The 15,022-nt window shown below is 34.8% G+C and overlaps 2 protein-coding genes across 2 annotated transcripts in view; one reads left to right on the top strand and one right to left on the bottom strand.

Moving 5' to 3' along the window:
* The window catches only part of tmtc3 (transmembrane O-mannosyltransferase targeting cadherins 3), a 47,418-nt gene extending 41,054 nt beyond the window's left edge, over positions 1-6,364 (bottom strand). The window contains exons 1-3 of the mRNA XM_073831897.1: positions 6,253-6,364; positions 1,917-2,130; positions 1,607-1,825 (exon numbers count right to left, since the gene is read on the bottom strand). Of these exons, the coding sequence (XP_073687998.1) occupies positions 1,607-1,825; positions 1,917-2,105 (408 nt within the window). The 5' untranslated portion in view covers positions 2,106-2,130; positions 6,253-6,364. The remainder of the gene's footprint in view (positions 1-1,606; positions 1,826-1,916; positions 2,131-6,252) is intronic.
* Positions 6,365-7,112: 748 nt separating this feature from the next.
* The window catches only part of cep290 (centrosomal protein 290), a 46,335-nt gene continuing 38,425 nt past the window's right edge, over positions 7,113-15,022 (top strand). The window contains exons 1-10 of the mRNA XM_073831936.1: positions 7,113-7,205; positions 9,194-9,271; positions 9,449-9,518; positions 10,435-10,481; positions 10,779-10,922; positions 11,452-11,505; positions 11,729-11,749; positions 12,821-12,967; positions 13,866-14,048; positions 14,273-14,362. Coding sequence (XP_073688037.1) covers positions 7,113-7,205; positions 9,194-9,271; positions 9,449-9,518; positions 10,435-10,481; positions 10,779-10,922; positions 11,452-11,505; positions 11,729-11,749; positions 12,821-12,967; positions 13,866-14,048; positions 14,273-14,362 — 927 coding nt within the window. The remainder of the gene's footprint in view (positions 7,206-9,193; positions 9,272-9,448; positions 9,519-10,434; positions 10,482-10,778; positions 10,923-11,451; positions 11,506-11,728; positions 11,750-12,820; positions 12,968-13,865; positions 14,049-14,272; positions 14,363-15,022) is intronic.

Genomic DNA, 15,022 nt, shown 5'->3' with positions numbered 1-15,022 from the left:
ATATATATATATATATATATATATATATATATATATATATATATATATATATATATATATATATATATTTAAAATGTAATTTATTCCTGTGGTCAAAGCTATATTTTCAGCATCATTCCTCTTCAGTGTCACATGAAGGATCAAGACATTTATAATGTTACAAAAGATTTATTTCAGATAAATGCTGTTCTCCTATTTCTCCTGTAACTTTCTATTTATAAAAAAAATAAATAGATAACTGTTTTTTGAGCAGCAAATCAGAATATTAGACTGATTTCTGAAAGATCATATGACTGGAGTAATGCTAAAAATGTAGCTTTGTAATTAACATTTTTAAATATATTCATATAGAAAAAAGTTATTTTAAATAGTACAAATATTTCGGAATTTCACCTTTTTTATACTTTGGATCAAATAAATGCAGGCTTGGTAAGCAGAAGAGACATCTTTAAAAAAAAAACATTACAAGCCTTACTGTTCAAAAACTTTTGACTGGTTGTGTATGTAGGGAAATATACATGCAAGTAAATATATAAATAGTATATACACTGCTATTCAAAGTTTTAGGATCAGTAATGTTTTTTAAAGTATTTTATGCTAAACAAGGCTGAATAAATATTGAATATGAATAAAATATTATTAGTTTAAAATAGTGGTTTTCTATTTTAATATACTTTAAAATAAAATGTATTCCTGTGATGGAAAGCTGAAATTTTAGCATCATTACTCCAGTCTTAAATGTCATGATCTTTCAGAAATCATTCTAATATTCTGATTTATTATTAGAATAATCAATGTTGGAAACAGTTGTGCTGCCAAATATTTTTATTGGAACCTGTGATAATAAATTCTATTTTAAAGTATATTCAAATAGAAAATCAATATTTTCAATAGCAATATTTCACAAAAAAAGACTTTTAAAAAACAATTCACATTTATATATTACATTTGGCAAGAGCTTTTATGCAAAGAAATGTACTATACATCATTTCTATAGTCAGTCTAAAGATAAGCACTGTGGTAAAGGATATAATAGTTTTAGAGAAAGACTTAGATCAGATTAACACTCCAGTTCTTAGGTCATCCGCACAGGGACTGATCCCCCAACCATTACACTAGCAGCACAGATCTTCACCTGATACACAGATCACCAGCCCTATAGTAATGTTGTCTAATCAGATAGCGTACCACTGCATTGAGCTACAGGGTCAATCACTCTCTCTAAAGTCTTCATTAACTTCAAATAAGTGCTATCTCATTTAAAAAGTAAAGGCAACAAGAGAAATAGGAAAGAAATGCTGACTGAAATGAAAAGGACTCAATTTCAAAGTGTTTCCATGGTAATGTACAACTGTTTACATGCAGTGCACACTGGGACATCAAGCTCTGTGTATTACTGCCACCATGAGGCAGCATCTGCAAGGACAGTTTATTCATAGTTCAAGTTAGTTTCCTCTAGTAACAAAGGCAAAGTGTAAATTACAAAGGTAACTTCAACACGATCCACTGGTGGCATGTTGATCAATACAGTGAAAGTAGCAAAGCAAATTCCACAAATAAACCATGTTGATTAATCTGTCAAAGTGACATAACAGCAGTTACTTACAGCTTCTGTGTGAATGGGATGGACAGCAAACAGCAGAGCTGCTACGAGGCTGGTGTTTCGGTCCAAGAGCAGACGGCAGAAGTGGAGAAAGAGGACACATACCACAGCATGGAGAACCACATTGAGGAGGTGGTATGACGAGGAGCTCAACTCACTGAACAGGTAATTGAGGCGGAAAGTGAGAACAGTAAGCGGTCGGTAGGACTTATGGCTCCTCTCCTGAAGAAAAAAAAAAAAAGAAAGCTGGATACAAGCCTTCAAAACATCAAGTCTTGAGAATGAAAGATCTTTTTTTTTTTTTCAAGGTTACCTCTGACATAGGTGTGCCCCAGAAGTCATTGAGGAAGAGGTTCTTCAGTGGTGTGGTGGGACGAAGGTCTTTGTTATCCAAGATAGCGGAAACATCATCGAACACGAAACCACAGAACAGGCTGTTCCAGTAGCAGCCCACCACCAGTCCAGTCAGAAGACAGATCTCCTTCCACGACACTACAGCCATCGCTGACGTGAGACCTCATTGAGCACTGCAAAGGCAGAGGAGAAACGACTGTGACTCGTGATATGATCACAAAACCATTTGGATTCAGACCTTTGTATGAACTGGTTTGATTCATTTCAAATAACTGACTGCTGATGTCAGGTACAACACACCAAGGATCTCATTATGAGAGTTTCTTTAAAGGGATAGTTCATCCAAAAATTTAAATTCTGTCATTGATTACTCAACTTTATGTCCAAACCCGTAAGACCTTCGTTCATCTTTGGAACACAAATTAAGATATTTTTGATCAAATCCAAGAGCTTTCTTGACCCTGCATAGACAGCAATGTAACTGACACATTCAAGGCCCAGAAAGGTACCAAGAACATTAACAGAATAGTCCATGTGACATCAGTGGTTCAACCGTGATTTTATGAAGCTACGAAAATACTTTTTGTGAGAAAAGAAAACAAAATTAACTATTCAACAATACCTTGTCAGAATAACGTCCTACATATATTCACCAAATTTCATCGCAATTACTTATTTGCTAGAGAAATCACAGCTGTTTTAAAGAGACAGTTGCCAAAAATGAAAACTCTGTCATTAGTTACTCACCCTCATTTCGTTCCAAATCCGTAAGACCTTTGATTATCTTTAAAAAACAATTAAAATATTTTTTGAAGAAATCCAAGAGCTGTCTGACCCTGTATAGACAGAAACGCATCCACGTTCAAAGTTTAGGACAGTAGTAAGGACATCATTAAAATAGTCCATGTGATATCAGTGAAGCTACGAAAATACTTTTTTAGTATTCAGATTTCGCTGTGTTTTTACAAAAGTACCACAACATAAAAGTATTTTCATAGCTTCATTATTTACGATTGTACATAACATTACGGTTGAGCCACTAATGTCAAATGGACTATTTTATGTTCTCACTACCTTTCTGGACCTTGAACGTGTCAGTTGCATTGCTGTCTATGCAGGGTCAGGAAGCTGTTGGATTTCATCAAAATATCTTAATTTGTGTTCCGAAGTTGAACGAAGGACTTACAGATTTGAAACGACATGATGGTTAGTAATTATTGACAGAATTTTCATTTTTGGGTAAACTATCCCTTTAAGAAACTAGGCCACGCCCTACATTCTTTATTTACCTCAGGTGGACACGCTGAATATGCAGACTACGTGTATGCTATATTTGCTAAAGTGAGGAAAGAATTATTTGATCCCCTGCTGATTTTGTATGTTAGCCCACTGAAAATATTAGTCTATAATTTTAATGCTTTAACAGTGAGAGACAGAATAACAATAAAAAATCCAGAAAAAAAGCTTTTCAAAAAAGTTATAAATTGATTTGCATTTTAATGAGTGAAATAATTATTTGATTGCCTATGAATCAGGCTCCCAGGTGTCTTTTATACAGGTAATGAACTGAGATAGCTTGTTACCTGTATAAAAGACATCTGTCCACAGAAGCAATCAATCAGATTCCAAACTCTCCACCATGGCCAAGACCAAAGAGCTGTTCAAGGATGTCAGGGACAAGATTGTAGATCTACACAAGGCTGGAATGGGCTACAAGACCATCGCCAAGCAGCTCGGTGAGAAGGTGACAACAGTTGGTGCGATTATTCGCAAATGGAAGAAACACAAAATAACTGTCAATCTCCCTCGGTCTGCGTCTCCATGCAAGATCTCACCTCGTGGAGTATCAATGATCATGAGAACGGTGAGGAATCAGCCCAGAACTACACAAGAGGATCTTGCCAATGATCTCAAGGCAGCTGGGACCATAGTCACCAAGAAAACAATTGGTAACAGCGATGGAGCCATGTACCATCAGGGCCAGGGCATTGAAAATGGGTCGTGGATGGGTATTCCAGCATGACAATGACCCAAAACACACGGCCAAGGCAACAAAGGAGTGGTTCAAGAAGAAGCACATTAAGGTCCTGGAGTGGCCTAGCCAGTCTCCGAACCTTAATTCCATAGAAATCTGTGGACGGAGCTGAAGGTTTGCGTTGCCAAACGTCAGCCTCGAAACCTTAATGACTTGGAGAAGAGGAGTGGGACAAAATACCTCCTGAGATGTGTGCAAACCTGGTGGCCAATTACAAGAAACGTCTGACCTCTGTGACTGCCAACAAGGGTTTTGCCACCAAGTCATGTTTTGTGAAGGGGTCAAATACTTATTTCACTCATTAAAATGCATATCAATTTATAACTGTTTTGAAATGCATTTTTTTTGTTGTTGTTGTTGCAATTCTGTCTCTTACAGTTCAAATAAACCTACCACTAAAATTATAGACTGATCATTTCTTTGTCAACAGGGGATCAAATATTTTTTTTCTTCACTGTATAGATTAGACAAAAATGCAATATTGTGAAAAAGTTTCCATGGTTCATTTAACAACAACTAACTAACTAAATAAAGTCCATATTTCTATTTCTGTGCTCTATCCCCCTTTTTCCGTAAGAACAGGTGCAGCCATTTGTAAATTTTATAAGTCAGGCTTCTGGTATCATCTGCGTCCAGCTATTTTTAGCGGTACAAAATAGCTAATTTTGCTGCTTGATATTACAAATTGGTATGTCTCAGCATGATATTTTATTGTAATATCTTAATTAGGAACACACTGGTTTGTAGTGCAAACCATTTTACCGTTTACTGCACAATGTTATTCTTCTCATTATTTCCCTATAGCGGATAATGAATTGAAGTCTCACCCATAGGCTTACTTCTGTGTTAATGAAAAAGGTGGATAGTGCCATCTATATGACTTCTTTTTAATCGCTTAGTAGTGGTCAATGTTTCAAATTAATAACCAATTTTTAGGTTTCTACCATTTACAGTTTTACATCTTTTGTTAAAAGGCAAAAAAAAGTTACTGTTATTCGGAATTTATTATTATTATTAATTACAAGAACAGTGTTCATAAGCTGTACCTACAACTAATAAAAATCGTTGAAGTATTACAACATCAACTAAATATTACAATAAAAAATAGTATTTACTATTTCTACAGCGCGTCGTCAGTCTGCCATATTGGCGCCACAGAACGTAAACAATGCCACTGAACCGAAAAAATAAATAAATCACATATTGCTGAAAATGGTTATGTATTGTCACGTTTTGGGCTGTACTAATCGGTCGGACCGGGAAAATCATTTGAAGTACTATAGACTGCCAAAAGTTATAACAAATCAAGGAGAAGAGTGCAAAAAACTGGCACAAAAGGTGTTTGTGGTTGGCCGAACTGAACTAGGATTTCCAGGGAAAGAATCTTAACGACATTCTTTGTTCTTATCAAAAAATATTAGGCTTATATCTTACTTAATACTACTTGTACGTATCAGTGCTTTTGTTTACATCCGAGTATCTCCAATATGACCGTGACAGAAGTGCAAACCCTCTATAAGAATAAGAAATATTTAAAAAACAAAATCTAACAAAATGACAAAAACACAAACAAAATTACTAAAACTGAGTAAAATTAAAATGAAAATACAGCTAATTCAAAATAACAAAACAATACCATTAATAAATGTTATAAAAGACTATATAATCAGCAATATCTATCTGGTGTGTTTTATTTTCTGAATATTTTAGAACAGATCAGAGCTAGACAAATGCATAATCACTACAAAAATGTCCATGCCTTTTAATTTTTAATTAATTTCTTTGACCTTTACCTGCCTGCAAAACATAATTTTAAAACGCCCTGAAATGAACATGACCTTTAAACCCGGTTTAAATCAGCCCACTTTATTGTGACCTTTTGCCGCTATGTTGCAAACCCAAAAACAAGAATAAATCAGTCGAATGATCAGAATTACACAATATTTCGTGTTGAAAGAGCGGAACTCATAAATCATGACCAGCCAATCCTGCTATCGGTTAGCATTTGCTTTTCATTGAGATTAATCGAATAGCTCGGTCCTTACAGTTATGAAAAACATCAATGCAACATCCATCACTAACAAAAAAGGAATGTAGTGATGATTCGAAGAAACTGGGTTAAATTAACAGGACACTGATGTGATTAAAGATCAAGTCTAACTTCAGCTGTCCCAATAACATACACTACCTTCAGTCATATAAACAATCACTATGCATACGTCGTTAATGATCGGCATATATAATCACATGGACAACTCACCTAGTCATTTCTGGTAAAAACTAAATGAAAATAGAATGTGTGTGTTTATTTTGGCTGAAGAATCAAGTTCGATCTGAAGCATTGAATTAACAAGGACCACAAACTGTTTCCGGGTCAAACGCTTGGCAGAATAAAAGTAATGAATTACAAAGTACTAGTGTAAGACTTTATGTTTCGGTAATGTCATGCCATTAAAAAAAAAATTAACCGATAGATGTATATTTTCCATGTTATATCATTTATCATGAACGTACCGCATAACGGGGAATAATTTAACGAGCGTCACAAATCGTGTCGAGTAAAAACAAGAGCCTAAGGAGACCATAGACATATGTCTATGAAGGAAACGAATTTACGACGGTCCGCTTTACGACTGTTTTCTTGGTTGCCTAGCAGCAGCAGTACAAGGGGAACACAAGATGGCTAGGCTGTTTTATCAATAAGGTCTGAATCCGTGATTTTCTGGTTTTCTTTTTTATGAATATGTACAAAAGTTGCTTTTGGGACATTAAGAAACGCATTTAAAGCTGTATTTAGTTTTATAATGTAGCTTACAAACAATACAAAATATAAGCAAATGTATACACTGCTATTTTAGCATTTTTGAGTTTCCTTCAATATTTCTAATATCTGAGTTTTTTTTTGACCTCTTGTTTATTGTAATACTGTTATTATTCTGTGTTCTTATGTGAGGGTGTGTTTACTGTTCCCTGTAAGAAATCTATGTAAATATGAATATTGTACAATAGCATTTTATTTGATTGTGTGGAAAGAAAACTGGCAATGAAACGCCAGCTGACATCACACTGACATCTGTTGTTCAGTTCAGCTCTGTAGGATATTTGTACAAAAGCTGAAAGATGCCCACAGCCGCAGACTGGAAGCTGCTCATGGGAGCAGACCCAGAAGATCTGGGAGAAGATGATGAGAAGATCTGTGACTTGATTTTGATGGTGAGTGTATCACTTTAAGGCATGATGTACAAGGATGAAAAGGAAATCATTATCATAGTATTACATTATACTGTATGTTGTATTTTATCATGTAGTGGAAATGGTAGTGATAAAAATAAAGTTTAAAACATTTTGGTAATAACATGGCATCTATCTATCTACAGTTGAAATCATACATACACCTTGTAGAATCTGCAAAATAGTAATTATTTTACCAAAATAAGAGGGATCATACAAAATGCTTGTCATTTTTTATTTAGTACTGACCTGAATAAGATGTTTCACATAAGAGATGTTTACATATAGTCCGCAAGAGAAAATAATAGTTGATTTTATAAAAATGACCCTGTTCAAAAGTTTACATACACTTGATTGTTAATACTGTGATGTTACCTGAATGATCCACTTTTTTGTTTAGTGATAGTTGTTTATGAGTCCTTGTTTGTCCTGAACAGTTAAACTGCCTGCTGTTCTTCAGAAAAATCATTCAGGTCCCACAGATTCTTTGGTTTTTCAGCATTTTTGTGTATTTGCAACAGTGGGGCACCCATATGCAACTATTAGAGAAGGTTCAAATGCTTACTGATGCTCCAGAGAGAAACACGGTGCATTAAGAGAGAAAACCTTTTGAATTTATAGATCAGGGTAAATTGAACATGTTTTGTCTTCTGTGAAATGTGTAAGTAGCTTTTAAATGGCAGTAAATAAGAAATAAAAAGATATTTAGGCAAAATGTACACATCTTCATTCTGTTCAAAAGTTTACACACCCACCTCTTAAAGGAACACTCCACTTTTTTTGGAAATAGGCTCATTCTCCAACTCCCCCCGAGTTAATAAGTTGAGTTTTACCGTTTTGAAATCCATTCAGCCGTTCTCCTGTTCTGGCGATATCACTTTTAGCATAGCTTAGCATAGATCATTGAATCCTATTAGACCAATGTTTAAAAATGACCAACGAGTTTTGATATTTGTCCCATTTAAAACGTGTACAAATCCGGCAGAAATGCAAAGCTGCGATTTTCTAGGCCGATAAGATTAGGAACTACACTCCCATTCCGGCATAATAGTCAAGGAAGTTTGCTGCCGTAACATGGCCAAAGCAGGCGCAGTAATATCACGCAGCACATGTGCAAATGCTAACCTAGCTGGGAACTAATTTCAGGGACTGCGTGATATTACTCCGCCTGCTGCGTCTATATTACGGCAGCTACTTCCTTGACTATTACGCCGGAATGGGAGTGTAGTTCCTAATCTTATCGCTTTACATTATCCGCCGGTATTAGTACACGATATAACTACAGAAGAGTCAAGTTTTAAATAGGACAAATATTGAAACTCGTTGGTCATTTTTGAACGCGATGCTATTGGTCTAATAGGATTCAATGATCTATGCTAAGCTATGTTAAAAGTGATATCGCCAGAACAGGAGAACGGCTGAATGGATTTCAAAACGGTAAAACTCAACTTATTAACTTGGGGGGAGTTGGAATATGAGCATATATTTTCAAAAAAGTGGCGTGTTCCTTTAAGGCATTGTTTTTCCTTCTGGAGCATCAGTGAGCATTTGAACCTTCTGTAGTAGTTAGTTGCATATGAGTCCCTCAGTGTGAAAATATGGATCTCAAAATCATACAGTCATTGCTGAAAAGGGTTCAAATACACAAAAATGCTGAAAAATAATTTTCTGAAGAACAGCGGACAGTTAAACGATTCAGGACAAACAAGGGACTCATAAACAACTATCTCTAAACAAAAAAACACACAGCTGTGAATCATTAAGGTAGCAACACAGTATTAAGAATCAAGCGTATGTAAACTTTTGAACCGTGTAATTTTTGTTTTTATTTTTAGCTAAACTGGGAAAAATGCTGAAGATTTATATCTCTGCTTTGCTTCCAGACCAACATCTGCTTATTGGAATTTGTGAGGGACAAAAACATTCTCTCTGCAAATTCATCTAACAGTTATGCTTTTCTTCCCATGTAGGTTAAACTACGGGACCTGAAAGAAGATGATTCCGAGAAAATGATTCAGCTCTTTAGCATCTCACAAACACTCCTGAGGGTAAGACCCATACACCGGCACCACACGTCTTCCTCTTTCATTTGGAAAGCTTTGAATTTAATTTACTAATTATTTTCTGATTTTTAAAATCTTACCATCTGCAGTTGCTGTCAGTCATTTTAATAGTATTGAGTGGGCCAGTCTAGATGTTAAATTTGATGTCTTACTGACCCTCAGATGAAACTGGATGAAATTAAATGTGCCTATGAGGTCGTAGACAGTGCAGGTGTGGAGCAAGCGAGAATTGGTATGTACAATCATAATTCAATTTGCATTTCCTACAGGTGCTCGCAACAGTTCAACCGTTAAAAATTATTATAATATAATGGATTAAATGAGTGCCTTTTTGTCATTTTGCAAGAAAATTAGTTTGATAGAGTTTGATAGACCAATCAGAATTCAGTCTATATGACTTTCTTCTTTCAGACGTATACATCGGAGTTATATTAAAAAATGTCGTGGGTCTTCCAGGCTTTATAATGACAGTGAATGGGTGTTCAGATTTTTAAGTTCAATAAAGTGCATCCATCCATTTTAAAAAGTGCTCCACACAGCTCCGGTGGGTTAATAAAGGCCTTCTGAAGCCAACTGATGCATTTGTGTAAGAAAAATTTCTATATTTAAAACTTTATAAACCATAATCTTTAGCTTCCACTAACTATCTAACATGGAAGAAAAATAAAGAAAAATGTCAGGGGATTTTCATATGAGCCAAAAATATTATCCCCCGGAGCTGTATGGAGCACTTTTTATGATGAATGGACGTACTTTATTGGACTTTAAAATCTCAACAGCCATTCACTGGCATTATAAAGCCTGGAAGAGCCAGGACATTTTTTAATATAACTCTGATTGTATTCGTCTGAAAGAAGAAACTTATATACACCTAGGATGGCTTGAGGGTGAGTAAATTATGGGGTAATTTTCATTTTTGGGTGAACTATCCCTTTAAATTCAAAATATTATGTTTAATAATAATCCAATGTAAATACTTGCAAACCTAAGGCTAAAATATTCTAACAAAGCTTGAGTTAAGTCTGTATGTTAAGCCCTAGAGCTTTGCAAGTAGGTTTTGTAAGTTATGAAATTGATTTTAATAATTGTAGCATATTAATGCAGTTAATTAAGTAATATATTTATGCTTGTATAATAAATGATTGCAGAAAATGAGCTGAAAGCCAAAGTCCTAAAGCTGGAAGGTGAGCTAGAGGTAAGGGTGGTATTTCACTAATAACTGTAAACAAGTTCACTTATTAAATTTGCATTATGTGCTGTTTGTGAGCAGTCTGTGTACAAGTACAGTCTTAAGAGGATTACTGGCTTAATGCCTTGTGTGTTGTTGTCTGTTAAAACTTGTTCTGCACATCACATTTTCTTTGATATTATTGTGAATTAAGTGAGTTGTTATTGAGCCGCACAACTTACCGGTGTCAGATATATATATAGATGGAGAGTTTTGGGTCTTGGGTCTTGAGCTTTATTCAGATGCGCCTTGCTTCCTGTCCAGATGGCCCAGCGCGTGATGGGAGGGGGTGACACCCGTTTCCTCCGGGATGAGATTCACCAACTGGAGAGTCACCTGGAGCGCAAAGAGAGAGAGGTGACCCAACTGGAGAAAGAAATGGGCAAGGAGAGGAAAGCGAATGAGGAGGTAAGCACTTTCCATGAATATGTTACAAAAGAGTACCTTTTTAAAAAAGTCTTTTAAAAAACAAGTGATCGAAAGTGGTGAAAGGAAGTGCTTAACCTTTAGATATTCACTGTCAGATTCAAACTAAATATTAGATTAGACTTTTATTTATTTATTGGATATGAGATTTGTTATTATGTTACCAAAATGTGGGACATGAATAAATGCATTTTAAAATCAGACTACAATCTATAAACATTAAATAAACATCAAAATTAAATAGATAAATAAGGTTGTTAATTTAAATGTTGTCAAAACATATAAAAAATTAGAAGCTGTTAAATTTCGCCGTAAATTAAAAATGCATTTTTTACAATAACTTTGGTAATTGTTGAATGCCGGAGTTTATGCGTGGTTAAATTTGTGTAAAAATTGAGAAATGTAAAAATGTCAATATTATGTGTTTTAATTGTTGGACAAAAATCCTTCTCATTAAAATGTAAGAGGGAGAACAACCTAATGCATTGGTTGTATGTTTTGCATCCCACAGCTGGCTGTCCGTGCTGAAGAGGCAGAAGAGAAGAACAGGAAACTAAAAAGAGAGGTATGTCCAGTCATTTCTTGTACCTGCATAAAGCTTTTATATGAACTACTATCATAAATCCTTCTCTTTTTATTAGTTTATCTATCTCTCTTATATCACCTTTATTTGCTTCTCCTCAGTTTTCTTCCCCAATTTAATTTAATTTTTATGCATGCTTGTTACTCTTTTCTTTTTTTTATCCTTTTCTTTCTTTGCTGACGTTTCTTGTCAATGCCCCCTCAAGATAAAGCAGCTTACAAAGAAGGTAAGACCCCAGATTAGGCAGAATTAGAGACGTCTCTTTATTAAAAACATGTTTATGTCAGGTGGAACTGCGCCACCAGTCTGATCCGTTCTTCAAATTCTCATCTGGTTTGGCATGTTTTGTGTTTTCATTTGACATGTTCCTTCAGGTCCCACAGCATTTTTGTGTATTTGAACCCTTTCCAAAAATGACTGTACGATTTTGAGATCCATCTTTTCACGCTGAGGACAACTGAGGGACTCATATGCTACTATTAAAGAAGGTTCAATCGCTCACTGATGCTCCAGAAGGAAAAACCATGCATTAAGGGCCAAGGGGGTGAAAACTTTTAGACCGAATGAAGATTTTTCTTATTTTACCTAAAGATCATATATTTTTTTTATTTAGTACTGCTCTTCAGAAGCAACAGAAAATGGTTACATGTTTCCTAGAAGACAAAATAAGTTGAATTTACCCTGATCTTCAAATTCAAGTTTTTACCCCCCTGCGTCGTGCATTGTGTTTCCTATTGTTTCCTATTGAAGCCCCAGTGAGCTTTGAACCCTCTGTAATAGTTGCATATGAGTTTTGTATTTTGTATGATTCCTCTTATTTTAGTAAAATAATTAACATTTTGCAGATTATGCAAGGTGTATGTAGACTTTTGACCTCAACTGTAGATTTTAATGTATATTAAAATAGGAAAAGATTATTTTACATCATAATAATATTTCACAATATTACATTTTTTTCTGTTTTTGTGATCAAATAAACTCACAACAACTTGTTGCATAAAATCAGATGTTCAGGATCAACAGAACACTCCTTGATAGAGAAATCATTTAGAACTGGCCCGAAACTCTCTGGAACTGGCCAACTTTTTTATTAGGCCTTGAGTGATGTGCAGTTATAGAAAATCAATCGACACTTCAGCAATGTGATTCATACGTCTGGAATGACAAATTCAAATGTATCAGTTGCGTGCTGCTGATAAAGTAATATCACACCCTGTGATGATACATGATATCCGCTCGTTTAGTAATCAGTCATGTTTGACAGCAGGATAAGTAATAGCTTTGTTTGTTACTGCAGAATGAGCAGCTGCAACAGGATGTGGAGTTCTACAGAAAGGAAGTAGAGCAGAGAGAGCCTCTTCAGACCAAAGAGGAGAGCAATGAGATCCAGAGGAGACTTACCAAAGCCAACCAACAGCTCTACCAGTGCATGGAAGACCTGCAGGTAATCCTCAGATCACCATCAGCCTGCCATATAATGCCATCATAACGCCATCATAACATGGCAGACTCACTGTCTAGATTAATACACCTCTAATGCTTTAGTACTTTTTTAAATGGGCCATATTTTACACTTACTTTACGCATTTATAATTTTATCTTAAACATAAACTGAAGAAATGAAAATAAATTTACACAGTGAAAAATTTATTTATACTTTTTTTGTATTTTGCTTATATCATAAGTTTTTTTTAAATTGCAGTTTAAATGTTTTATTGCTTTTAGTCGATATTAATAAAATCACATACATAGCATGGGTATATTTGTAGCAAAGCCAAAAATACATTGTATGGGTCAAAATTATCCATTTTCCTTTTATGCCAAAAATCATTAGGATATTGAGTAAACATCATGGTCCATTAAAGTATTTTGTACATTTCCTACTGAAATATATCAAAACTTAATTTTTGGTTAGTGATATGCATTGCTAAGAATTTCATTTGGACAACCCACAAAAAAGGTGATTTTCTCAATATTTAATTTTTTTGTTTTTGCACAGTCAGATTCCAGATTTTCAGATAGTTGTATATTGGCCACATATTGTCATATCCTAACAAATCATGCAACAATGGGAAGCTTATTTATTAAGCTTTCAGATGATGTATGATGTGTTTCAAAAAACTGACCCTTATTACTGGTTTTGTTGTTCCAGGGTCACATATTATTATGTAAATGTGACATCAACACCAAAAAATGTGCAGGTTATTGTTTATCAAGTGGTGGGTTTTCAGTCTTGGTGGTCTCTTTTATTTCAAAAATAGCGAGAAGAGTCCTGTATATGTAACCTTTTAAAGCATGTTTCAAATGGACTCCTGTTATGTGTCACAATTCCTTTTTCCCAGCATGCTGAGGACATGGCTGCCAACCTGAAGAGTGAGAAGGAGCATCTGCAGAAGAATCTGGAGGAGTCTGTGAAGGAGATGGAGAAGATGACAGACGAATACAACAAGATGAAGATTGCAGTCCAGCAGACGGATGCCATCATGGATCAGCTGAGAAAAGAAAGAGATCATGCCAAGCTTCAGGTGCTTTTATCAAATTAGATAATTATCAGTCCTGAATGCTGATTGATTTATATAATGTTTGTGCCACGTAAAACACTGGTTCTCTTAGCTACTTTTGGCAAAAACAAATAGCTGCGGTTGAGTTTTCAATAAATCTAATTAGTTTATAAGTGTGTGTGTGCATGTAGTGTGGGGGCTGGCCTCTTTTATGATTGAAAAAAGGACTCATTGATGTCTTTTTAAAGGTCAGAGAGCTAAATGAACAAATCCAGGCTCGAGTTGAAGAGGATGACCCAGTTATGGCTGCCGTTAATGCTAAAGTGGAAGAGTGGAAGGTGAGCTCAACCATGCAAATGTCAGCTTTGACAAATAAAACCAGTTTGTATTTTTGAGGTCAGGTTTCATGATCTTTCATGAACTACTCATTTCTCACAACTGCAGAAGAAGATTGTTTTTCTTCTGTTTGTTTGTGGTTTTACTTGTCTGAAATTGCTCACATCTTTGAGGAGTCATTTTTCTCAAGTGAAGAAAAGGTTGAGTATTTGCTTTTGTGCCAGACTCTGTCAACCAACAACTTTCAGTAAACAGTCCAAGAAAAACAATTTTTTCTTGTTTTAACAGCACACATCCACAGTTGGATAAGCTTATAAAAATATGTAGATAATAATAAAATAATGCTTTTAATTAATTAAAAAAATTATTTATTTAAAAAAAGCTCCCAAATAAAGATAACTCAAAAATAGTCTTAAGTAGCACGGTTATATTTGTAGCAATAGCCATTGATCCATACAATATATTGTATTGGTCAAAATTATTGATTTTTCTTTTTTTTTTTCTTTTTTTTTTTGTTGGCAAAAATTATTAGGATATGAAGTAAAGATCATGTTCCATGAAGATATTTACTAAATATCCTACCGTAACTTAATTTTTGATTAGTAATATGCATTGCTAAGAACTTAATTTGGCCAACTTTAAAGGCAATTTTCTCAATATTT

Source organism: Garra rufa, chromosome 25, assembly GCF_049309525.1.
Source record: "Garra rufa chromosome 25, GarRuf1.0, whole genome shotgun sequence".
NCBI classification, from domain to species: Eukaryota; Metazoa; Chordata; class Actinopteri; order Cypriniformes; family Cyprinidae; genus Garra; species Garra rufa.
This window is presented reverse-complemented; position numbering and strand designations above follow the sequence as displayed.